Source organism: Nesoenas mayeri, assembly GCF_963082525.1.
Source record: "Nesoenas mayeri genome assembly, chromosome: 1".
NCBI classification, from domain to species: domain Eukaryota; kingdom Metazoa; phylum Chordata; class Aves; order Columbiformes; family Columbidae; genus Nesoenas; species Nesoenas mayeri.
In genome coordinates, this window is record NC_137541.1 from 174,179,240 (window position 1) to 174,207,030 (window position 27,791).

The 27,791-nt window shown below is 35.2% G+C and overlaps 1 protein-coding gene across 3 annotated transcripts in view; it reads left to right on the forward strand.

The window, feature by feature from the left end:
* The window catches only part of PCDH9 (protocadherin 9), a gene marked incomplete at both ends in the record, with an annotated part of 675,119 nt that overhangs the window by 411,198 nt on the left and 236,130 nt on the right, over window positions 1-27,791 (forward strand). The window contains one exon of one of the 3 annotated variants that reach the window (XM_080363496.1): window positions 26,023-26,135. In XM_080363496.1, the coding sequence (XP_080219622.1) occupies window positions 26,023-26,135 (113 nt within the window). Of the gene's footprint in view, window positions 1-25,933; window positions 26,136-27,791 lie in introns of all 3 variants that reach the window. The other 2 variants (XM_080363495.1, XM_080363497.1) reach the window with 2 other exon arrangements.

Genomic DNA, 27,791 nt, shown 5'->3' on the forward strand with positions numbered 1-27,791 from the left:
CATGACTGCTTTTGCTGTTGCTTTGAAGATTTACTCAGCAGGTAGGTCTTGTGATGTGAGATGATGCACTGCTAGCTCTGCTGCCCTTGTGCCGTGAGAAGGGCCTAACACCTTATGAAGATCAACAGACATGCATTTAGGGGAGAAGAATTTTGTGGATACACTTTACTATTTTCTTCTTTTAACTCAATTTTTTTTATGTGTTATCTTAAAAACATAAGCAGAGAAAATGCAGTTAGATTATCTTTGTGATAGTGTTCTTCATGGAAATGAATGGAGCAGCACTGCATTTTATAAAGTGTAAGGAAGAGCTGTTGCTGTAATCAAGGTATAAGGTAAACAGATCCATAGGGATTTTAGTTGTGCAGACATAGCTGAGAAACACCTTTTAAAATATGTTAGACAGAAAGAGTCCTTAAAATTTGAGCAGTGTCTGGATGTAAAGACCTAGAGATAGGAATCTAGAGAGAACTATTACTTAAAATACCATTTAAGTGACAAAATAAAAATAAGGAAATCAAAAAGAAGATTGCAGAATAAGAAGCAACTAGAAAATTTATTTCCCCAAAGATCAGTTCCTACATGCAAATGCAAATTCTAAATGCACAGAATTCTTCAAATGAAGATTATAATTTTTTTAAAGAACTATAGCTGAAAATTAATGTTGTCCTAGACAAAATAATATTGTTTCAGGGAAAAAAAATCCAATACACATTTACATTGTCAAAAACAGGTAAATATCTTTCAGGAACACAACAATTTCCCTGAACGCTTATATTGACTGTGAGACTGCAAATCTCGTAGTCTCAGAAAGAAACTAAAAATATAAAAGCAGTTTCATGGAATAACGTCTCAACTGGCAAAATTGGGATTTTGATGCGGTTCCAACAACATATGCTTGGATGACATAAAATTATTCTGTAGAATCTTGTTCTTCATCTTGCTCGGAATTTGTGCCTGACCAGATCTTTAGGCTGTTGTTGTCCAGCTTCCTATGTCCCTGTCTCAGTGTAGATGAGGACCTGTGTCGTTTGTGATTTCATTGTGACTCGCAGGTCCATTGAAATGTGGTCAGAGGTGCTAATGGACCTTCTGTCTATATTAGAAATGGATAATTGGAACAGTAAAATGAAATTGGCTTGTATGGTACCAAACTGTTCTGCTCGTAATCATATCGGTCTGTTACAAATATTTTATTAGAAGAATGACTTTACTATGAAAGGTGGAGTTTTGGAGGATATTTGGGTTTTAGATTTGCGGGGGGAGGGGGGAGTTGGTTTTTTTTTTTTTTTTTTTTTTTTTTTTCTTTTCCTAGACAATTCAGTATTATTTGTATTTGACACTATCCAAAAAGGAAGAAACAATAAAATTACGCATAAAAATTGAAGAAGACAAAATCACATTTTTACATATACATTAAAACTAAATGTTGGCTTCTATTTATATAAGTGCACCAGAGTGCAGATAGAGAAATCTTATGCTTATACAGACAGAAATCTTATCCAGCTAAAGAGAATTAATATAATTGAAGGGCACATTCAAGCTCCTTTTGCTTTTAGCATTACCGAATATTGATCAGGCCTAGTATGTTTTAAGGATTTCCCTAGAAATGTCACACTGTCTGAGGAAACCACATCCCTTCTTAATCAAACATTATCAATACAATAAGTCAGTCTTGCCATGATTTTGCAGAACTTGCTCAGCCTGGCACACTACCTCTTAGATTCCAGGAAGAGTGATTTCCCTGTCAGCTCTTTCAGTGATGAGAGGTTTTTTCTCACTCTTTATATTTAGCCGGCTTCAGGCTACAAAATCACTTAGCTATGTAATTGAGATTCACTTCTTATGTCAGCATTATGTTGCTTAAGTCTGTCTTCACTGAAGAGGTTTTGTGTTGTACATGACTTTTATACCCATCCCCACCTTACATTTTTAAGATTTAAACCTCACTAAGGCATTCTATAAATGCAAGTCAGTTGTGATACAGATCTCTGAATTTTCCTAAAGAATTCTCTATCACTTCCCAATAAACATGATTTTACATTTACTAATAGCCCTTTTCCATTTTCTGCCCAGAGAGCATATTAGATTTCCTTCTTACGGTTGCTGACAGCAACGAAATAGTTAACCCAATGTGAAGATACTAATTTCGAGCCACAGAGGTGGAGTCTGAATCACAGAGCATAGCTTCTTTATGCACTGAAACTTGTATTTTTTGTAAACATGCATATATTGGCAATCGCAGGTTATGCATGTAACTTATTATTAAGTTTTGGCTGAAATAACACATTCTGGTAACTGAGAATTTTGAGGTGGGGGGTTTAAGCACATAAAATTTAGCCTTTGCTCAGAGGAACACAACAAAAAAACTCCATTAAATTCATTTCTGGGTGTGAAATAGAAAATAATGACCTCGTGTTGATAACAAAAGACAACCCACTTTTTATGTAGCCTGTGTTATATTTGTTTAGTGCATTCTGTATTATTAATCAAGAGGTGGAGATGGAGTCTTAAAGGGCACAGATGAAGCTGTTCTGGAATTGTCCTGGTTCTTCCTTGCTGGGATGAGAAACTGAGTAGCAGAGAAAAATTGCTCACCCTCCATGAAGGTCCTCTTGTGCATGGATCGACTTAATTGACTTTCCTGCTTAATACTGGAGGCAATGTAGGGAGCTGATAGAACAGGTGTTATTTCTTAACAGATGGATACTGCATGCTGTCTGTCTTTAAAGAACTGAGGTGATGATTTTGATTTGCTTATCTAGTATCTTGCTGTATCTGTGAGGTCATCCTAATTATGAGTCATTTCACAGCTGAGTGGTTTTATTCTACTATTAGTAAGAGTGATACTAGTCATCTTCAGTCACATGTATATCTGTTGCTACCAGCAAGTGTCCTTTCTTTCTTCCACTGCAGTACTTAAGGGCTTTCTTTCTAGCTGCTATTTGTTTCAACATAGTAAACATCAGAATAAAACAGCCTTTGCCTATTATGTATTAAGGAGGAGACAAAGCAAAGAGTAGAAGCTGCCTGTGTGCATAGGTGTATTTTGGCCTTATCCACATGCAAGAGATGTATTCTTCTCAATGCTGAATGTTGGGAATTCAGCATCAATTAGTTGATACCTTCATTTCCCCAGTATAACAAGGCCATGGAATAGAGTATAGGGCAAATAATTCTGCTGTCTGGTGTAAGATTAGAAGATTGTGAAAGCTGGGTATGATTTTACAGTTTACCATAAAATTAAATGGCATTTACCGGTGGGGAAAAAAAACGTTGTAAACTAATTTCACCAGTTCATTTCAGACCTTTTCATTTAAACTGACAGAAGCAAATTATGGTGCTATAGCTCGTTCATCCATGATTTCATGCTCCTGTACCCCGGGAAACAAGAGGCAAATCTCAACAGGTTTCTCCATGGTAAAACATTTTTAATTAGTAAATAATTGTGAAGCTGTACATTCAAAACAAATCTTCACTAAGCAGGCCACATTGTCACTTCCAATCACAGCACTTTTAGATTTCTCAATGACTGTGTGCATAGGTTCACTTTTCACGGCAGCTTTCTCTCCAAAGAGAGGAGAGTGTCAGTCCTGAACATTGTTGTTGTTTCTTGCCAGTTAGACTAGCATACAAATTGAGCCAAGTAAGCCTTTGTAGAAGCAATCCATGAGACCTATAAATAGAAACTAAACAGTGAGTGCTGAAAAATGTGAGGGAATGTCAAACAAATATGTGTTTAGCTTAATGGAAGCAAGGTAAAAAATAGTGTTTTCTGGTGAGAGCTTTAACAGGCAGAATGAAAACCAGAAACTTGAATGTTTTTTGTAATGTCAGTTTGTTTTTAATTCATAAAGAAGAGAAGTAATTAAAACTTCTGGACTAGGATAAAAAAGATATAAATAAACAGAAAAAACAAACAAAACAAAACAAAACAAAAACCACAAAGAAAAAAAACAAACAACACACACACACAAAAACCGAACCATATTTCCAAAAGATTTAAAATTACTTGGCAAAGATGATTGAAAAAGTTTTATAGAAAGCATAGATTTTGTTTCCAATTACTTTGATCTTCTTCTCCCTAACAGGACTAAATCTCATACTTGTGTGGATGTCTTTGCAACATCTTCTCTCCCTACCTGTTCACAAGATGCTGTGGTATATCTACTAAGAGAAAAGTATATTTAATCATAATTTTAATGTTGCAGAATCTATCACTAGGAAGCTAGTATTGATGTTGCTACTGGAAACTCAGTTCAGCCCCCTTGTGTGCAGGAATTGCAATAGTCTTTAATTAGTTGATCATATATTACTCATTATTTCCAGAAAAATCTTGGTCCTTTTCAGTGCACAAAATATTCAGTCCATGTTAATGCGCTAACTGCTGTGTTTGCCTTTCTCCTTGTTCACTGTATGTTGATGTGATTTGTTGCAGTGTTCATATGCTGTTTTGAAAACAAAGCTACTAGTTTTCTCATGGAATTTGCTATGACGTTTATCTCTACTGTATCTGAATGTCTTGCAAATATTGACGAATTTATTCTTCAGTGCAGAACCAAAGGATATTAGTACCCTTTGTGGCTTTGAAGAAGTGGAGCATAAGCCACTGTTGCATGCATGATCTCAGCTCTCAGACCCTAAATTAATAATTCAGGAAATAAAGAACAGAAACTAAAGGTGAAATTACCTGACTTCAGTAACATTTCATCTTACTTAGAGGAGGTCATGTAGACATCGGGTTTAGTCAACAGCAAATAAGTAGCACTGACAGAAAGTCATTCATCCCATCTTAAGGATGATGTCTTAAACTTGGCATCCTTGGCAAATGCCTATTTCTGTCCACTGACTTGAAAAGTAACCTATTATTTTCTCCCTATTTAGTCATTTGGAGAAATGGTAACAATTTCCCTAGTACCATGTACATATTTTATATGGTGTATGAACAACAAAATCTAATTCAGAGTAGGATTCGTCATACAGATTTTTCCAGAGGATGTTTTTTTAATCCTTTAACCTATATATTTTGATGCCTAGATTTGAAGCAAATCAATTTCTGATCATTATATTAGTATTCAGCACTGAATTTTGGTTCATTCCCAGAAGAGTTTTGTCCTAATGCAGTCAACCAGAGAGTGTTTTCTCTTAGATAGTTTATTTTTTCAGTGGATTTCTCCTTGTCTCTTCCATCCATTTCTTAGTCATAACTATGCAGGCCGACTAGAGGCTTTTCTCTCAATTCATTGCAACATCTGCTTCTTTTCAGCACCTTCCTCTTGTCCCACTGGTAAAGAAGAATGGATACCTATTCTTATTTTGTCCTCAGCTTGTCTTACAGCCTTGGTCTTACCCACTACCTTTGTGCTGTCGTTCATTTCATTCTTCTTTCCTACCTACAAGTTTCAGACTGCTTCCCTAACTCCAATCCTCCTTTTTCTGTCCAGTTTCAGTCATCTCTTCTGTTAATTTTTTGTTTCTAGACTCAGCTTCCTTGCCACTTCCCTGGTTACAGTGTACACACCTTGCATCCTCTGTGGAGATCTAGCTCATACCTGTATGGCAGTCTAACTATTGCTTCTTGCATATTGCTCCAAAAAGTGTATTGTTTCTCCATAAATGACTGTATTCTGGAATAATGTAATGCATTAAAAGTGACATCCAGGTTTGTTTTCCTGAATTTTTACTGTTAAAAGGAGGGAAATCTAGGAATTTAAACAAACCAAACCAACTATCCAAACACGTTTAGAGACATTATGAAGTCTGGCAGAAAAAAAGTAGCTGTCTTGTTAACTCATCTCCCCCAAAACACATGTGCTGTAATTTACAGGAATGAAGCAGTCTTATAGTATTTACTTTCTTCAGTCTTCCATAGTCTAAACTGCTGCAGAGAAAAATTAACCTCCTTCTCATCGGTCTCCTACTGCTCGGAGAGTTTTGAATAGCAGCAGGAAAATATGACAGAAGACTCTTGTCAGTTTTAACTCTGCTGCAGCCTGTCAAATCTTTGGGTTACAGCAGTGGCACTCCAGCTGTCTGTCTGCTGATTTAGAAAGCAAGCACCACATTGCCTTCATTCATTTTATAGTTTTGAGACTTCTTTTCAGAATTTTTTAAAAAGCTTAGATTCTGCAGAAGCTGATAAGGGCCTGGAAGGAGTGAATATATTCGCTAATAACTCAGAACAAATTCTCAGATTGACATTAATTTGATTCACTCATATAAGTGGACTGGAATTAAGTATTACATTGCATTTTGATATCCTGATATTTCTTTATGATGAATATCTCACAGAGTGTAATGAAATTAACTCAAGTACGAGGAACATCACAAGAAAGTGATCCTGCTGAGTGTTCAGCTGAATGAACATAGATAGGCAAATGGGCTCTTTTAACATTGGAGTGTGTCTCAAAGGAGTTACATAGGTGAGTATTGGCATGCAGGAAGCTAAAACATTAGACACCTTCAAAAAATGCTGCTTCTAAGATTTTTTCCTGCCTATACACAGTTAAAGTTTGTATTTTTGACATCGCTTAGAGGATTGCATACCATGATGCTTCATGTGAGTATTGGATAGAATCATCACCTTGAAATCCTCCATTGCCTGTAGCTTTCTCGTTACTTCAAAACAAAATGGCAAGTAAAGGAAGATCTTTACCCTGTCAGGCTTCACTAATGTATTGCAGCTCCTGTAGTGTTCTCCTAAAGTGTCAGAATGTTGTGCTGAAGGTAAGCACCATTCAAAAATATCAGCTACTTCACTACCTCTCACACCTATCCTTTACTTTAAAGCATTGTAGAAATAACCTCTTGTGTTGGAACTGCTTTGTCCAAGTCCTTTAAAGACAACAATTGCAAGGAAATCAAACTGCCGTCTCTCTTTGGCCTGGAAAGACCTGAATATTCTAGCTGTCTCTGCAGCCAGCTCCACTGGAATTTGAAGAATTACTTCAAAGTTTGATTGTCGATATCCCAACCCCTGTTAAACTCTGGACAATGCTTGGCGAATTAGTTTCAGAGCAATATTTAGGGTCTAAAGGAGCATGTCTGTTCAATCTGGCAAAAGCCATCTCAGCCGTATTATTAAGCTGAGGGAATTTTCAAATGCTGGTTTCTCTCTTCTTTTTCTGTCTGGCATCTATCCTGAATTGCTCCCAGATCAGAGAGATGTGAAAGTCCCTTATGATTAAGGGTCTCTTTGTGAGAATGTGTGGGTGGCCCTGTGCCAGACCACTGCCTTTCATTTCTGTAAAACCCTTCACCTGCAGATGACAGACAGCAGAGTGACAGAGTGATAGCTGTTAGAGGGAAGGCGGAAGAGAGAAGCTGTCATTGGAGTGTTGGCAGATTCACAAATATGTGACTATTCTTCCATACTTATCCCAAGGCAAGATAGCAGCCATTGAACTGGGTATTGCTTAATGTAATCACTACCACTTAAGCACTGGAAGAGAGAAAAACTTCTAGGTATCTCAAGTCATCTGCCTTAGCTAGAAGCTATCCTTGCTGTTTTGCTCTGCTGGCACCCAAGCTGCTGCAACTTGCTGTTTTCAAGTGTTGGTAAACAATATGAGAATAGACTAACCTATTGATTAAAGCAAATAAGGCAATTATTAAAGCTTCTGATATCCTACCACTTCTGTACTCAGCCAGCTCTAAAAGAATTTGCAGTGATGATGTTGGATCCATGTGTTTTGATGTGGGATTCTGTACACTGGCACTGTCTAAGTTATTTAATACATCTTGTACTTGGTAGGATTCACTTGTCTTAAAAACCCCACAAAAAATGGAAACAAAAGGCTTTAAAACAATGTTGAGATACCCTTACTTTTAGTATAACATATTAATCTCATTCTAAGTCATAATTGCTGGCTTTGCCTTAGAAGTAGCAGAGCACGGAAGCTGACATATTGGTCATTTCTTCATCAAAGTATGCCTAAAAGATAGAAAAGCTGTTTCTGCAGTGTACAGGGAAATTGTTTCTAGGCAAACAGATTAGAATTTTGCAAAATATTTTTCATTTAGAAATGCCTGCATTTCAGCTCAATCCTGTCTCTTTTCAGTCTTTTTAAAAGTGTTCTTTGTACAAGCTTTCCAGACATAACTGTGAAATAAACCTTCTAAACTTCTTGCATTACCTTCCCCCCCACCTCTAAGATATATGGTGCTTTCTGGTTCACAAATAAGATTCCTTCCTAATTTGCACTAACAAGCGTCAAAACCTTTTATTAATATGGCTTTCTATTTCTAGTCTAGAAGTTTTGGGGAGTTTGGTCAAGATCCTGATGCAGAACTACTATACAAGTTTATATAAACTATGGATTTTGCATAGAAGTGTACCAAAATCACTGAAATCAGGTACACAGAAGATTTAGTTAAAGCTATTGTTAAAAAAGTAAACCCACAAACCTCAAAGATGGTATGCAAACATAAATCTAATAAAATTTTCCTTGAGATCAATCCTGAAAGGAGTTTACCATTATAGTAGTGTATATGAACCATGAACAGGCATTTTTACTTGAAAAGCGATGTAAGCATGCAGTGTTCATTTAGATTATATTCTTGCAAGTGGATACACTTACTTTGACATGATTGTGACTGTATAGATGTATGTGTGTGTAGCCATAGGCTTCATCAGCACATGTAATTTATAAGTCCACCCAGTATTGTGCCATTTAACACTTTTGAATTCAGGAATCTCTTAATCATGGAGAATAGATTTATAACAGGAAGGAAAAAATATATATATTTAGTGAATAGAAATGAAAATGGATCTGTTCTTTTCTCCAAAACAAAGCTTAAATGCTGAGAATAGTAAGTGTTCTAATTGTAATTCCAGAAACCTCTCATGGTATTTCTTTATTTATTTAGCAAAATACATGTGAAAATTTCAACTCCCCAATCTAATTATTCTGCTCACTAAGATTCTGACTGGCAAGTCTTCTCTATGCTGAGCTTTTGTGGTTTTGCTGTTCATATTTCTTAATTATTTTGGTCAAAAAACTATCTCTATGCTCATTTGCCTCAATTAATTTCACTCAGTTATGTCTGGATCTCAAGCAAAAATCTTTTAAGAAAATATTTCTATCAGTTTTTGCTTCTTTTACCCTCTAGACTCTTTCATTGGTTTTTGCCAACATGTATGCTTTTTTGGCACACCTGCTTTTGCTGCGTAGATTGTGTTAGTTTTTCTCTCAGAATCAATCATGAGCAGCTTGCAACCAAATGCCTGATTAAAAAGTTAGCAGACCTTGAGTGCAATTACTTCAGCTCTATGGCATTCACACATTAAACCCAGTGTTAATTATTTCTCATTTTTGTAACAAACCTTATAATAGGATAAAAACAGAACAGATTATTTCTTGAAGTTAAAACAGCAGAAAATAAAGATATTTACTCTGATTAATCATCTCAATATGAAATTAAACACAATTGCAAGTAAACATAGAGGGGTTTTGTGCTAGATATCAGTGAAAATTGTCACTGCTATAGTTTGAAATATTCATTCTGGAGGCTGGCACAATACACACATTTATCATATTTGAGTTATTATTAATATTAGATATAATAATACAGAAATGTTCATATCATATATTGTGTGAAAATAATAATTTTCCAGAAATCAGTTGTTTTATGATTTCACTTGAATTGCTCATGTGTGGTATCGTATCACTTCAGTGTTTTTTTTTGTTTTGTTTTGTTTTTTTTAATATATATTTGAAGACATTTTAGTTAAAAATATCTTTAAAGTATCAGTAAAGGATAGCCTGAGAACACAGTGAGCTGAGTGGTATCACAGACTAATGATCTATTCTAAGATTAAAACAACTCCTGTAATTACTGCAAAAGTTATATTTAAGTATTTTCACAACCATTTATTAGAAATGTTTATGCAGAAAATCCTGTTATCACCATTACTTAAAAAAATGAGTCTTCCTATATTTATTTTTGCAAAGATGCCCTAGCTGTTTGCAGGTAGATGACTACTGGATTTTACAAGGGAATGTCTAAATAGGAGAGGAATATAAATAGTTTCTATTTCTTATTGTTTTAAAAATAAAAGCATGAAAAAGAATATCTTAAAGTAAAATCCATCATTCAAAATTAGGAGATTAAAGAAAACAGCGGTAGGTTATGAAAAGAAGCAAAGGAAAACCTGCTACTGCTGTTTATTTATTTATTTATTTAATAGGAGGAAAATATGTCCACAGAACAAGCAGAAAGCATAATGATTTAGATCCATCAAGTAGGTCACATCGCTAACCATAGCAATCATATGGAGCTGTTACTGCTGCCTTTGTTATTTCCCCATGGCTCTCTTGTTGTCTTTACTTGATCCAGTCTTCAATCAGATTGTAAATTTTGTAAGGGAACATTCTTTCCTATGTTATTTGAGTATTGCCTGTCACAGTGCAACTCTTCTCTTCCATCCTTCCCCTTCTCAGTGTTAAGCCTTCTATAATCAAGTAAATTGAAATTATAAATGTATTTCTTCTACCTCAAAATATAAAATAATAAAATATTTATTCTTTGCAATATCTTTGCCATCTGGGCATCTTAAATTTATTTGTAAACATCAAGTTAGCTTTCATAAGCATCATGCCTAGCTGAAAAAAGCCAGTGATCTTTCCCACTTACCAATAAGCAAAAATGTTGAGTGTTTGACATCACTGGCAGCTGACAGCAGCTGGCCACTGTCAGGGGGTTTCCAGTGCCTGGAAGACAGATCCCGGGTACCTATTCTGAGTCTAATGGGAATCTTTCTATTGATTACAATGACTTACATTTTTTTACTCATGAAATCTGTCACAGAGTCAGTCCTCTAACTCCATGTCTTGTACTTTAGCCACATGATCACCCTCTGTCCCCTGGGTGAGAACGACTCCTTATATCCTCTCACATGTTTGCTGCTCTGTCATTTTCAGTTTAGCTTAGAAACTCAGAATTATGAATTCTTTAAGATGTTACTTGTCTGACCTGGCCCCTGATTTTAATCGTTAAGATTCAGGCTAGCATTCCAGATGGTCCCCTCTACAAGGGCTGCACAAACTGGACCTGGTTGGTGTTTTGCCATTTCTAAGGAAAGTGCCAGCTGTTAGTCATTTTGCTTGTTACTGAATATCATTTAGGATGATACTAGCGGGCAAAGTCCTAAAGGATATTGGGCATTATTGCTCTGTTGAATATCTGCAGCCAGTGTTATTGAGCAAGCAGTTTCATCTATGCTTTATAGTCATCTTATGAAAAGAAAAAAAAGGAAAATAAATCAAGAAATTAGAGCACATCTGTCTTTCTTTTCCTTCCATCTGTCAACCTAGGGCATGTACCATATCAATTTTTTCCTAGTGTGGGAAACATTTGACTTCCTTATTATGAAGTTAACTACAAATAGTTTGATGTAGGATTATTTTTGTTACTTTTATTGTTTTTATGTTGTTATTAGGACTGTTATTCAAAATACATTATCCACAGGGTGTCTAGTTTCAATTCTAGAGATTTTGAACTATGCATTTTCCTAAGAAATAATCATAAATGAACTTGCCTCTACAGAGCATAGACCATACCCTCTGGCATTTTTCAAAGTGCACACAAGGCACTTCTCTAATCTGTTACACATATATATATATGTTTTAGGCTCTTGTTTACATTAGATGCAGAATGAAGAATTTAATCATTTAGATTGTATTCCCTTCAATAAAACTAGTTACAATAAATATTATCTATTACTATTACCATGGAAAAAGCAAATTTTGTAATAACCATTTATCCAAATGTAGTCTTAACTGCTTTTTTTCCCCAGTTCCAGGAAGTCTTTCAGAGAAACGCTTGATACCAGAACCACTGATCCAACTAGCCTAGCTTCTGTTTTCCTCCTGTACATTGTTACAACTGTTGTCGTTTTAAGTAGCAAAGGGATTATACCTGTGCTGAGTGGGACTTTTATGGCTATTCTATAACTTGCATATATGTGAGGACTAATCTGGCTGAATGTGATGCATGCTTGACACTTTAGTAGTTTGGCCATTCTGTCTTTGCATAATGGAGGTATTAATGGAATAATTACCTGTCGGTGAAGGCAGCAATCCTTATTGTAGTGCAAGCCCTCTATTACCTTCTGAAGAATAAATGCAGTATTTGGCCTTTAATGAAACATGCCTGTCATTTCATATCAAAATGTCAACCCTGCTATTATTGCAGCACAATTTTTGACTACATTTTTTTTGACCATTGTGTAATTTAGAATTTGAGTGCATGCTTCATATATAGTTCATTAATTACACATAAGAATTTGATCTCCATTTAGAAACTGGAGAGATAAACTATTAAAATAACATATATTCAATTGATTTTAAGAAGTTCAAGCATGGGGATATGCACACACACATACACAATACTGACACACAAAACACTTAATGTCAAACCTAAGTGATTATTTAATGTATTTAAAGATTGTTTAAGAAGTCCTAATTAGATTTGATTCTTTATACCTAAAGAACACTTATTAGCACACATTGGAAAGTCCAACACTACAAGGCAAAAAAGTAGATTATGTGTGATGACTGTTTTCAGTACAAAAGTTAATATTTATGAGTAATGTGATTGAGATTATAAAGGTTGCTAAAGTCAGAAACATTCAGAACAGTTACTGTTAGATGACAATAAAAACTTGGGATCTTATTAGCTTTAGGGCTCATGAAGATGCTGCTAGGCCAATCCTAAACCAATTTATATTATTGAGAATATTTCCAGTGACTTTACTAAATTCTAGGTTAGGTCCATGTTTATTCCTTCTAGAAATGAAATTCAAAACTCTGTGGACAATGACAAAAGCCTCAATTTCAGACAGTTTTCTCAGCCTTTAAGTTGTTTAGCTTACTATTTTCACTGGTTTTTATATTACTAGTAACTATATTGCAGTACTGATATCTTCTTCCTCTGCTCATTCTCTCTTAAAAAAAAAATTCAGTTTCCAGGTTCTTGTTGAAGTAGGTGTGGTTATCTGACATTTTTGACTAGTTATCACCCAACTTTTTGTGCCTTTTATGTTCCTTCCATATCTGTGATCTGTCAATGATAAAGATCAAACCAGGAGGTTTGGATGCATTCTGTACATGCCTTGTCAGTCTGTGAAAACTAAGATAAGGTGGCTTCCACAGGCACTGAGCTCTGTGATGGATTCTATAGTCTGATAACATCTTAAATCTGAAGTGCCACCATACATTTTCTTCCAGCTGTCATAATATTACATATCAGAAATTATCCTGATCTACTACTATGTGAGAAACTGATATTTAAACAATGCAACTGAGTGCAATTTGCCATAAGTAGATTTAATTTAGTAATTGTTCTAATGCTGAATTTTCACTCAGAAATGCATCCAGTCTGTTCTGTAGATAGGTAGTAAGGTAACATAGAACATATCATATCATATCATAACCACAATACTTATAAACCATTGGGTTAGATACAATCATTTTAACTGTTTGTTTGTTTGTTTGTTTGTTTTTAATATTCTCTGGAAAATGAAGACACACAGAGCACATGCATATACCTTTACAATATTTTTGTGAAGTGCAATTTCATTGCTTTGTGCCTCTGTGTTTTTTATTCTTTTATTTAAAATAATATTGTTGTATAAAATAAAATAAGAAACAAAAGTTTTCTGCTTGTCAGTTTGCCTAATGAAAAGCTAGCATTTGCAAAATACATATAAATTACTCCTGAAATGTTAGCAAATGTTGGGCTCAAAAGTCAGTAGTATTTGGCTATCTGTATTAATAGACATGGTGATGTCCTCTATGTGGAAAGTTCACAAATAAGTGCATCAGTTTTAAACACTGGGATCAAAGGTGGTGGCATCCAACAAATTCTGTGAAATTAGAAACTTGCTGGTATATAATTGTGAAAAAAAAAATATGCACCAATCACTAAATGGTTTATGTCCAAAATAACTGCCCAATGTCCTGCTTCCTCCAGTTTTGTAGACAGATAATGGAGAAGTCACAGGCCAAGATCGTATGAAGGTCTCTAGTTTTGAATATGTGACTTAGTGAATCTATTTCCAGTAGAAGCTAAGCAGAAGTAGATGGTTATTTGCATCAGTTGATGTAATTTCATAGACTTCTGCAAAGTTATTATTTTAGGCCATTGAAAGAAAGAAATTCACCAGTGTGAGTTCACTTTACTAACATTAAATAAACTCAGCTAGCACAAATTAGGTTACATCATCAACACCAGAATATGAACATGGATTATCAAATTTATCTTTTGATCTATTCTGAGGGGATGGCATTGGCATCTTTTTCTAAAACTATCCAAGTAGTCAGAGTTCTTGTTTTCCCTGTAACTTTTTATGTGTCAAGAACATGCCATATGTAATTTATGGAAAATACTGAAAATTAGATGAAATCTAATAATAATAGTGATTTTCATCAGCTCTCATTTGACTTTTCTTTGAGGCCAGCAGAAAATACGTTTTTAACTAACTACTCTAATAGTAATACTCCTGTAAGAGCATCTGCCATTGTGATAGTACAGTACTACCACTGCCTTCTATGTGTAGCTGATTTCTGTGCAAAAAGGCCTTATTTTACTCTCTTTTTCATCTAATTTATTAATAAATGAGGTTTTACCTTTCTTACTGTCTAAGCTGCTGAAGCATAATTTATATTTTTTTCTCTAGAAATCTCCGTGTTGAAACAGCTTAATATGCTTACTCTTAATTTTGTATTTTATTTGCATATATAATTTCATGTAGCAGAGATTTGCCCCAATTGTCAACATGGCACAGGAATGAAAGATCCATTATCAAAACAAAAATAGCTGTTCAGCCCTTGGAATTCGTAACATTCTCTGTGATATGGTATTCCAAACTTTGACACCATAAATAACACCAGGCAGATGTACATATGTATTTTATGTGCTGGAAGAAGAATTTGTAATCAGTCTTTGTTGTGATATGTGTTGTTTTCAGAAGAATCATAAGTGAAAAGCTGGGGAGGTTTTTTTTTTGTTTGTTTGGTTGTTGTTGTTGTTGTTGGGTTTTTTCTTGTTTTTTTGTAACGTGTCTGCATATGCAAAATGAAAACTACAAAGTTTTGGGAGTTCACTATAATAAAAAGTAAAATAAAATTTAGAAATCCGCTCTATGAAAGTAGTTCTTAAGGAGATGCTGTCCCAAGTAACATAACATAGTTTCCTTATGGTACAAATACATTATTGTCTAGTTGCTTTTATGGTAGAGATGCAGATATGTTTTAACAGGGGTGTTTTAATTGACTTATAGCATGTGCAATTGATTGGGATAATAATGTTAGTTTCAAAATTAAAATATGATAGAAATTGCTTCTTTCCCAGGATGCATCAGCTTAATCGTATTATCCTCGACAATCATGTCCACTTTCAGCTTTTCCAGTGTGGATCCATTTATCTAATGTGACAGCTATAGTGTCTATTGTGTTAATAGATGTAGAACTGCTTTCTAGAATCATAGCATGTAAAAGGTCTTATCCTCAAAGGGCGATGCTGCTGCTGTTTCTGCCTTCTCTGCTTGCAAGAGAAGACATGACTGATGACTCAGAATTAATTGTAACCCAGTGAGCTGTCATTGACAGATACCCATTGCACACGCGAGTACTAGTTCAGGAGACAATGTTCTAGTGTACTATTCCCCCTACAGCTTCCCTAAATTGAGACCCTCCTTCCTTGCCCTCCCTCTGCCTCCATGTTAGTACAACATATCCTTAGACTCTTTATGAGAATTAGGGTTTTTTTGCATATATTAACCCTTGCTTTTTTTGAGAAGAAACATTATTTTCTTAATAGTATTTCCTCAAATTCACATAAGTAAAAGCAAAAATTGACATCATTATGTCAACGTGAGCACTGTTTATTTTAGAGTGTGATAATTTAAAAGGCTTCAGATTTTTTTTTTTTTTTTTTTTTCTTTTAAAGCAGTGTTAATTTGACTACTTTAAAGCCCTATGATACAAAACTTCCTAGTGGAGAGCCAGTCATTTGTTGCTGAGTTTATGGATTTTGAAGGATGTTTTTCTTCCTTTTATATACACAATTAAAAATGAGGTATTGAAATCCTAAGGTTAGTTATAAAATAGAGTGAGGGCTGTGCCACTCCAGACAAAACACTATTACCTTTACACAAGAGCCGTGACCTGCTTGATTTCAAGGTTATATGCCATACTAAAGACTGCTAAAGGAACAGAATTCTAAAGGTTTTGAATCACATATTTTTTTTTCCTGAAGATCACTAGAAAGTTTCCTACTTCCTGGTACTGCATAACTCTTAACTCTGCACATCTGTTATAGTGACTGACTGTGATGAAAACCTAAATACACGGGACTTCTGTAATGCAGTTATTATCAGCTTCAACAACAAAATGCAGTATTAGGAATGATTATTGACATGATACCACATGTATGTTTACTCAACACAATTAATAAACTTTAGTCAATGGAATACTCTTGTAACTCATTAAATATGATAAACATAAATTATGTTAACATTACAAATATAATGGCAAATATAGCAGTCAATATTTTCATTATTTTATGTCATTCATATAAGAAAATAACAGGGTTCTTTATATAAACAGCCTGCAGATAAAGTACGTTCCTCAGATGGAAAATATTCTCAATTGTTTTACTCACATTTTAAAACTTAATTTATAGTTAAGATAAAGTCCCAGAAACTTTATTACCATGTTCACATTACCGAAGCCAGATGAAATTCACAGAAGGTAAATCAGGGCAAATTTATTATTATAATTAAACTTGTAAAATTTCAGCAACAGCTGTTTCTGCGTCTTACTAGTTCATATACGTTATTGATCAACACATGCTTTTACTAGCATAGAATTTCTGAGAGTGTAGAGAAGTTATGCTGGTTATTATTATAATTTTTACAGTGCTTCTGCAATGTCTTTTCAATAGAGTGCTGTCTTGCTAGGAGGATTTCATCACCAAGATCAAACTAAACACATAGATTGAAGATTGATTAAGTCTTTAAATTACTAAAAACCACATAAAATATAATTATGTTGCGACTAAATTCTTTATACATGAGTTTCTTTGTATGTTATAATATGAATAAGCTCTTATAAAATGTGCCAGAGCAACAAAGTAGTTCACAGTCAATGCAATGTCTTTTTGTTGGCAAGACCTGTTTCATCAGGTTCTTGTATCCTAAATACTCAATGGCAACTAAAATTTCAAGTGATTAATATCTAAAGCTGGGTTTTTAATAGTTATGAACATAATGCGAGATCTACATTTTCTTACTGGTAGGTTAAGTCTGGGCATTTAAATTGGAAAATTCTGAATTTCATGTCTGTCTACTGTCAAAGAGTATGAGAGCAAAGTTCCCAAAAGAATTTATCTTTCTTAAGTGTTCTAATAGATGCCCAAGTTTAACTAGTCATCTATAGTCAGTGATTGAGTATAGTCACCCCCAAAAGGCATTTTACTGTTATTTTACAATACTATATTTTTTAGAATGGCATGAGTGTTCATTAGAGCTACCTCTCTTTCTTCATTAAATATAAACATTTTTATTTTTATTTATTTATTTTTTTATTGCAGAGTTTCTGGTATCAAACATGTAATTAATATAGCAAATGGTGATTTACTGACATCTAGTCATTTAGGTGAATGATATTTCTGAATATTACCTTGGTTGTCTACTGGTAGCACGCCTAGCTATTTTCTTTCATGTTTTATTGTGTACAGAAGTTTCCATCACTTCTCCCCACTTGCTTTTCCATGCTTCTGGGATATTAATTTATATAATTGTGGGCTTAGAACTGATTTATTGAGTCTCAGACAATTAATTCAAGAGGACAGGGGCTAACATCAAAAGTGGTTAAAATTTATTAGTATTTTACCAGACTCCCAAGTTGAACAAGATAATACTCTGATTTGAACTAGATTAAATTGTAACACTCAACTTTTCCTGTTAGGTCAAATTTACCTTGCAGTCAAGATAAGCATAGGTAAATGACAATGCCTATTAGGAGAAGTGTTTGCCTTCTAAGTGGATATTAGGAAGGAAAAACTTAAAATATATGATAGTCTTGTGTTTAGTGTCTTCAATTAAAGATTTTCAGTCTTTTGAGTGTCCGATTAAAAAAAAAAAAAAAAAAAAAGAAATCAAACAAAACCCAGGAAGAGTTCATGGCACAAAGTCTAAAGTTTCAAGAAATGAAATGAACACTACATAAACAAAACAAGAAAATTATATTACCTCAAAAGATGACTGAAACCATAGGATTTGACTGTGGGTCTTTCTTCATTTACTTTCTCTGCAAAATTAAACCAACTCCCAACCAGAGAGGCTGTTTGTGCTTCATGTTTAAATGTGCATGGGACCATCAAGCAGTCATTTCCTTTCCAGTCAGCGGCCAGACCGTAACTGATAATATTTTCACCCTGAAGAAAAGGCCAGTTCTCTGCAGCCGAAGTAGCAAAAGAAATATGTGATTATATTTATGCTCCTTTTTAATATGCTACAGTGTAATTTACTGTTTTCTATAAACTTTTAGTACTGCAAAATTGAGTAGAAGAAATAAAAACATTGGTGTAATAGCAAAATACGTTCTGAAATCAACACCAGCATTGTTACCTTAGGGTTTAAAAACAAGTAAATACCTAAACACTCCAGCTATTTCTATGGGTAGCATAGTATGAAGACAGAGCATGAAGATGCAGTATGAATTGTTTTTTCTTTTTTTCATTCTTAGTTTAGCCTGAGAGATTGATGGAAACCTTATCTCTCTCCATTATCTTGATTCTGTGGGTAAGATATCAAGATAGGCATGGAGAATGAGTTATCCTGTGATGCAAGTAGGATCGTTGAATAAGGACTGATATAGGAATTGCACGAGTGAGTTTAGTTTAAAAATAACGAAGAAAAAAATAACCTTATTTCGCTGGGCAAATTGAAGGGATCTACTGCACAATTTGTACATAGCAGAGTTGAGCCAAGATTATCTGGAAGAAGCAAAGGTGGATTTTACTAAGCAGAATGATTTTATCTCAGATTCATATTATTTTGTAAGCTTGAGTGAAACACAAAGGAAGAACATGTGTATATGTGATCACTGAGCTGAATTATACAAAGCCCTATTTGAGTTGTTTTATTTTGACCTTACAATATCTTCTTGAATTTATGCATAAACAATATCTTCTTCATTATCATCATTTAACAGGTTATTTAGAGTATTTGTCTATTGTTTACACTTCATTTTATTTTAATATGTTTCTTTGCTGACATCTTTATTCATGATCAAGATTGAAGTTTCACTAAAGTGTGTCATGTATAGATTATCCTGTTCATTTTCCATAAAGGTAAATTTTTTTTGTTTTTTTTTCAGTTTTCTAAGCCTCAATATCAACAGGCATTCCATAAGGAAGATATTCCCAGAATGTTTTGTCTTTGTTTTTTCCTTCATAATATTCCTTTGTTATATTAAAACAAAGTATTCTGTAATAGTTCAGAAAGGAAAGGGAAATAATTTTTGTGAATGCAAAATCCCCACATCTGAAATTAAAAGATCTTAATAACAACTAAAGGCATGTCATGGTTGAATATATGTATTTTGATATGCAAACATAGTCCAGGCTGAGAGACTTGGGGTTGTTCAGCCTGGAGAAGGCTCTGGACAGACCTTATTGTGGCCTTTCAGTATTTAAAAGAAGCCTGTAAGAAGAGTGGAGACAGACTTTTCAGAAAGACATGTTATGACAGGACAAGGGGTAATGGTTTTAAATTAAAACAGGGGAGATTCAGGCTAGGAATGAGGAAGAAATTTTTTACAATAGGGGTGGTAAAATACTGGCCCAGGTTGCCCAGAGAGGTGGGAGATGCCCCATCCCTGGAAACTTTCAAGGCCAGGCTGCACGGGGCTCTGAGCAACCTGATCTAATTGAAGATGTCCCTGATCATTGCAGGTGGGTTGGACTAGATGACCTTTGAAGGTCCCTTCCAACCCAAACTATTCTATAATTCTATGATTCTGTAAAGCCTTATTAGACTTCCTGTGATTCAGATGTTTTGGTGATTTCTGCCTGTCTGAAAAATCAGGGACAGAAATGAAGGCTCTTAACTTTATACTGAATGGAGAAGAGGACAGTTTGTTTAAAGTAGCTGATTTGTAAACTCAGAAAACAGCTCAGTTGCTTACAATTCAGCAGGTTCTATTTGCAACAACCCAGTACAGACAGATTTTTATTTTTTTTTTTTTTTTTTTTTTAAATTATAGCTTGTTTTATAACACTGAATAGGATTTGTAGCCAAATCTGTCCCAGTGAGACATTCAGCAATGGAACAATAGTATAATTATTTCTTGGATCCCTGATTAGCAAAAACAATATAATAGTTGTACAAAGCTTGAAAGTCTGTTTTTTTAGAATAAAACAATCTCACCATGTAAAAGCTCCTCCTAATGTAGATTTCTGTAACACACTATTTCGTTCAAACACATAATTTGAAGTAAAATGCATTTTAGAAGCTAGTAGACAATGAAAAGCACTGAACAGTTTTGAAAACTAGTGTTTATACTTCCTACATTCAAGTTTTGTTTCCAACACAGCTAGCAACTCATCTGACACAAGACATTTTAAACACTTGATATCACATGGTATGATCTTGCTTCCACTTCAGTCCTTCAGCACTCAGGTTAACAAAATAACTGACACTATTTACACCCTGCTTTCTGACTGTTTATGATAGTTGCTGGGAAAAAAAGACAGCAGCAAAAAAGCTTAGTCTCACAAGCAGTGCCCAGACCTCACTGGTATTGGTCTACCTTTTCCAGTAATCCATGCTGAGCTACCAGTCCTACCAATTCTATTGCTTAAGTAAGGATTTCTGGATTGTGTCTTTAATGGTCTATCCCACTTACCAAAGCAATAGATTCTTATATATTCTGGTATAAGAATACATTTGATACAGCTAGGATTGTCAGAAATAAAGTACTTCAGTACTTTTCAGCATTGAAAAATTACAAAACTGATCCAGATATTTCTAGATTTTCTTTTATTTTTCAATTAGAATTCACAGAATCACAGAATGGTTGAGGTTGGAAGGGATCTCTGGAGACCACCTAGTTCAAAGCCCCTGATCAAGTGGAGATACTTAGAACACATTGTCCAGGATCATGTCTTTTGAATATCTCCAAGTAGGGGGACTCTACAACCTCTCTGGACCACTTGTGCTACTGCTTAGTCACCCTCCCAGTAAACTGATGTTTCCTGACATTCAGAACCCCCTATATTTCAGTTTGTGCCCATTATTACCTGTGCTGTCACTGGATACCACTCTATTCCTCATATTAAGACAACAGAAGTGAGAAAAATTAGGACCAAATAATATGAGGAAAGGAAAAATTACAAACGATGATTAAAATATATTTTTAAATGTTTTCAGTGTCTCCAGGTAAAATATTTTGATGAAGAAAAAATGCAATATACAATATCAAGCACAGGTTCTACTTTTCTGTGCCTGATCAGTCAGATTAGGAATATCCCCATCTTCTACCATCCTTTCCTCCACCCAAGATAAAATATTGGTATTTTTATTAGCATTTTCAAGTACCACAGCTATTACTTATATCCAGTAATTTCAAAAAATACAATTATTAGAAAGTACTAGGTACGTGTTTGGTCTTGTTGAAGCAGGAAAGAAGCAGCTAGAGCATTTTCATGTGTGGTTGACTTGATATAATTTTGGCTGTTAAAAAAGTGTTCCTATTACGCTTGAACTATACTTTTATCAGCACCAGAGTTTTCTATACTTCACCACCACCTAAGTTACAGAATTAATTCTTCTCTGTATCTCTTGTTGATGTGAATTCATATTTAACCTTGATGAGCTTTATAGAATCTGCTGTAATAGGTGATTAGAATAATGATTTCATGTAACTGATACCAAATGTTTTCCTGATTTTTAAATACAGCGTAGGTTCAAAAACCTATTAGTCGGATTGTCCTGAAATATATACCGAAATTACTTTGACAGAGGCTAAACCCGTATTATTTCAACTGAATTTTCAGTTTTGGGTTTCACATAACAGCTACATGATATTTCCTTATTAAAAATAAAGACCGTGTGTTTTTCAGGACCTGAAGAAAACCCATATTCACCACCCTCCAAATTATGGTTTATGACTGAATATGTCACAGATTTTAGTTTTCAGTTTTGGCCAAGCATTGTGGACTTGAACTATAAACCTACCTCATGCTGTATATAATCCTGTGTATGTTGTAGAATAATTAAAACTGTAATTACTTGTTATCATATGACACAATGTTGTACCTGCTATAAACCTCATTACTCAGAATAACCTGAGTCTATCTTTAGGTAAAAAAAATTCAAAGCTGCATTTGGTAGCATAAGAGAGTAGATAAATACATAGTCTAAGCACATATTAGGCTTTTCTCCTGAATGAAGAGTCCCCGATACTATTGTAGAAAAAAGAAATTCAATGTATGAACAAAGGACTCAGCATCAGTGGCTGTATCGGGACCATGGTTCACAGCCCATGTGCTGGGTGCCGGCTGCTGCGTCTGTACCTGCTTCAAACTGGGTGTGCTTGGGGTGTACATGTGGATTCACTGGCAAGCTCCAAGCTGAACCAGCCAATGAGTAGGAAGCCCCAGGTCTGTTCGGGGGTATCGGGCAGCCAGAGGGTCCATGCTGGTATCTGGGGACCCGCAAGTGTGGTGTGCCTATGGGAAGAGTGTGAGTGCTGCGTGTGTGCGGTGAGCACCCAGCTGAGCCTGTGGGTCAGGTAAGGGGGGCTAGGATCCAGGCAGTGATGCCATGAATGCGTTTGTGTAGTGCAATAGTGACCTTCTGCCTCTGCCAGCCCAAGAGGAGGAGGGGTTGTGGCTGCCTGTGCCTTTGTCTGATGTGAGTCCTGAATGTGGGATCTGCTGGAAGCAGTACCTTGTCTGTGGCCATCTCTGTGACCAGCCATGTCCATGTCCTCTGTGTGTGTGTCCATGCATGTGTCTGAGATACACACCCAGTCCCGGTACAGCAACTTTGGGAGTGCAAAGGGGAAAGTGGTAGACGTGCCCCTCAGCCTAGGCAGAGACCCCAGGTCCTCGGGCTGGGCTCCAGAGGCTGGGCAAGAGGGTCCTGGATCAGGCAGCTCAAGGATGTGGCCACATAGCTCATCACTTAACACCCTCCTAAGCTCTCAGTAGGTTGAGTGACAGTCTTCCCTTGCAATTAATCTGATATGCCTAAGCTTGAGCATTTGCTTTGAGTCTCTCTTTGTAGAAGGCTTTTTCTCCTTATTGTCTTGATGGCACGGATTAGTCTAAAGTTTCTTGATGGACTACATACTGTCCGTTCATCATCTGTGGAACTGGACCACTGTTTATGTGACCTTTAGAATTTTTTATAATCCTATATGATATGTGGGGTCCTCAGTGAGAGGCTCAGAAAGTCAAGCTGATATTTTTTTCCTTATAGTTTAAAGTATGGATTTAAAAATGTATAGCACTGTGACCTAAGAAGTTGCTGGTATTAGTGTTAGACCTGTGCCATTTTACTGATGCGTCACCTGACAGTGTAGAGTCAGAGCAGATTTTGGCTTGTATGAGGAGCTGTTGTTACACAGGATCAGTATTTTTACTACATTACTCATTAAACTGGACATTTCTGTAATTATGTACTTTTTCTATTTATTTGAGTGCTTAATTAATTACAGGGGTTTAATGATTTTGAAGAATCTTAAATTGAAATTTACATCTCCTCCCTCACTTTAAGGGTTTATTTTCTCAATCATTCATGTTTTCTCACAGAGTATTTTAGTTTTAAAAAATAATCTCCTTTTTCGGTGCTTCTTATTGATTTTACTAGTGACATAAATTCTTACTTTGGAAGAACAGATCTCTAAATTTGGGTTATTGAAAATAAATGAAGAAAGAGAAGGTATTAAGCTTGCGGTTAGGTATATTTCTATTTTTTCCTGTTGAAGGGAAAGAACATGCTAGCAATTCAAAACAAATTGCTCAGGGTGGCAATTCCAGAATGAAAAGGTTATAAGAAAAAATAACAAAGTATGAGCTAAAAGTTTTCTTCATGATGGTATATAGAGTTGGGTCCTCTGCTGATGTAAGTGAATACAAACTAATGACTCAAAAGATCTGTTTGGTTTTGCTACATCTGGATTCTAATCCTAAAGCCAGAAAAAGAACTTAAAAGCAAAATGCTAATTATGAAATCACAGCCAAGAGCAAGTAGTATTACATTTATATCTATACTGAATTACACAGTAATCTAAAATTGACTTAATCAACTATCTATGTCCACCCAAGGGAGATGAATAAAAACAAATCTGGGAGAGGATATTGATCGTCATGTAAAATGGTAGGAATTACCATTAACAAATAGTTTTAATAAGCAAATATACAGTTAGTGCTATTAACTTGAGGTTTTCCTCCAGGGCCTGATGCTTTTTCTATTAACTTCAGGAAAGCTTACTTGGAATTGGGATGACTACAGGACATTCAATTTTAACTACTTAAAAATTAGTAACTAGTGGAAGATACCTCTTGTATGGCATCAATATAACATATAACTTTGAGATGACTAATATTAATAAGAAAATAACTACTAAGCTAAACAGTTATTAAGTTTAAGGCAAACTTTGTGAATCTCTTCTTTATTCTAAACCAATTTAGCTAACAAGATCACTCAGGCTCCCTGCTGCTGAAATTCATTTTTGTGGGAAGATGTGCTTATTTTAACCACTCTATTGAGATACTGTTAAACTAGTTGTTTCCAATGCTTCAGAGATTCAGTATTTTGATCCAGGAAGACACGTAATATTCCTTTCATGAATCCCATAGTTGCAATTGCTAAACAATTTGCAGCAGTATTATCACCTCCTGAACTCATGGGGAATCACTGTATCATCTTTGGCCACAATTCACAAAGTCAGGTTACTTCTGCAGAGGAGGGAGGTTCAAAATAAATAATGGTTGACTAAACCAAGTGTTTGGGGGTTTTTTGTTGGTTTTATTTGGGTTTTTTGTTGGTTTAGTTTGGTTCGGTTTGTTTGTTTGGTTGGTTGGTTGGTTGATTGTTGGGGTTTTGTTGGGGGAGGGGGATTTATTTGTTTACTTGTTTGATTGTTTTACTTTGAGATTACTGGGGGGAGGTTTTTTTTGAGACATCCAGGAAAATTCAAAATTCTGGTTCTCATTCACTGTGTTGCTTGACCAAACTATGTGTTGTTTAATTTTAGTTCTCTTACCAGAGTGATAATTACTTATACTATCATTGTATTCTGTGATTCTTTGCTGGACAGTGTGATTTCAGAGATATATTATCAATATTAAATATCCATAATAGTTAGATAATTGATATTAGTTAAATGTCATTATAGTTATGTATTTATATATCCTTCTATTCCTGGAAGATGTCAACAATTTTTACTAGTTTGTGTAACTTGGTGGACCTTTTCCCAGTTTGAACTGGGATAATGCAGGTTTTAAGCTCAGAAATAAGCACTTATGTCCTTTGCTTTTCATAACATAGTTTGCAAAAGTTTCTGATTCTCTGAGAGAGTTTACATAGATTATACTTTTAAAATTATGAGAAATATACCTAACTGTACACTGATCACTTTCTTATGAGAAGCTTACTTCACAGATGAGCATGTGCAGACCTTTGAAATCTGGCTCTCCTCCCTGCCATCTTCCCTGGGCTGCTCTAAAAGCAAGCAAAAGAAGAAAAAAAAAAAAAAAAGCAAAAATGACAATAACAATTGCCTCATAAACATTACCAGGAATCTGCTTGTATGTCATAATAATAATTAAAAAAAAAAGAAAAAAAAAAAAGTAAAGAGTTAGGAGAACAGAAAAGAAGAGCACTAATCAGCATGTCCTGTGCTCTTCTTTGTAGTCCCAGCGCCGTGTTACATTTCACCTCCCTGATGGCTCCCAGGAAAGCTGCAGTGACAGTGGTCTGGGAGACCACGAGCCGGTGGGTAGTGGAACCCTGATCTCACACCCTCTCCCTCTGGTTCAGCCGCAGGACGAATTCTACGACCAGGCTTCACCGGACAAGAGGACTGAAGCTGATGGCAACTCTGACCCCAACTCGGGTGAGTCACTGTCAGTGCTCTGCTTATCTGAGTTGCTTTGGTAACTTGATTACTTTATTTTTCATCTCTTTGATGCAATGGGTGAGATGTTTTTTAAGATGTCTTTAGAATGTTTTTAAGCACATGCATGAATATTTGGTCATGGTAGCTCATAACACTTGGTAGGAAATAATGTCTTTTGCCTGAAGTGTCCCATATAATTTGACTGTAGAAACAAAAATATAGCCAGGGTGAAAAAAACAGCTCCAGACAAATTGCACAATAAGAGAGAACAGCTGGAAAGAAGGAAGTGGTACGAGGTAGCAAGATTTTATTGATGTTTGCTGTGCTGTTGCTATTTAGCACTGGCCTTTGTGTTAGGAAAATCATTCTAAATAAGCATTTAAAGACTAACCTAGAAGACAGTAACTCAGTGAAGCACTGAAAAATTTAAAGAATCCAAATTTCTATAGCAAACACACCTATAATTCCCCCTTCTAACAGCAAGAACCACACGGTTTCACTTTTGGTCTGGAATGGAATGATGTTCTGCTTTTTGGAAATGTTTTATATGCATTTTCATACAAATACTAAATATTTTTAGTTTATCTGGTTTGGGAATTTCTTCCTTTCTTCTTTCCTTCTCTATAATAGATAATAGATTTACATTATTGAAATGTTTGTGACAGTCAGTGTTAAAAAATGAAGTGAGGTCTTAACCAATACCATGACTTTTATTTTGGCATTGGAATGTGGAGACTTGGACATACTGAAAACTGGGAGGGGGCAGTAGCACTGCCCTTAAGCCGCTTGTTTTCTATCTAGAATGTGGAGGGAAAGGTTAAAAGTCTGATCTGTGCTCTTGGAAGGTAATTGAACTTGAGTTCTCTTGCATCCCAGGAGTATAGAAATAAGAACTAGTTTCCCCCTCTGGGATTTTTTCCTTTTGTATAGATGATTAAATTGTCACTAGGCCCATACAAACCAGGAGAGAAGGTGGCCTGCCCTGGTATCTAATGCACAATATTAAGCCCCATGTTTTCATTTAGGCAGAGCTGGATTTGAATTATGACATTTAAATCACCATAGATAAGAATGTGAACTGTGGAATATTGACCTTAGAAACATTTATCGCATACTTTTTATGTGAGGACAGAGCGAGTTTCTTAGGTAAGACCTTAAAAAGAAACAAAATGCTTCACTGTCTCAGAGTGGTATTCTCGTTTCCCTTTTATTTTCTTTTTTATTTTTTTCCTTAATATGGCACCTCCATTATATTTTCTTTACCAAAAGAGAACTGTTGTTGGAACTATGATCTTAAACCCTAAATCTGTTGAAATACAAAGAACTATAAAAGAATAGCAACTATGAATGGATTGACTCTGGAGCAAGAATGTATGTCTGCTTAAGCAAGTGAGGAGCTTAAGTGGAATTATCCTGTTAATTCTCTGACCACGTATGAGACATGCAAAAGATTTAGTGAGATCAGAGAGGAGTTTTAAGGCAGCATTATGTGTTGGCACTGTCACATCGGCTTCACTAACTCTGAATTGCACATCTCTTCAAAATGTGACATCAAAATTCTCCAGGAGAGTTCGGATAAATGTGCTTAGCAAATTTCATACCAAGTTATTAAAAAGGTGTTTTTAGAAAATTTGTATCAAACATGTTGTGAAA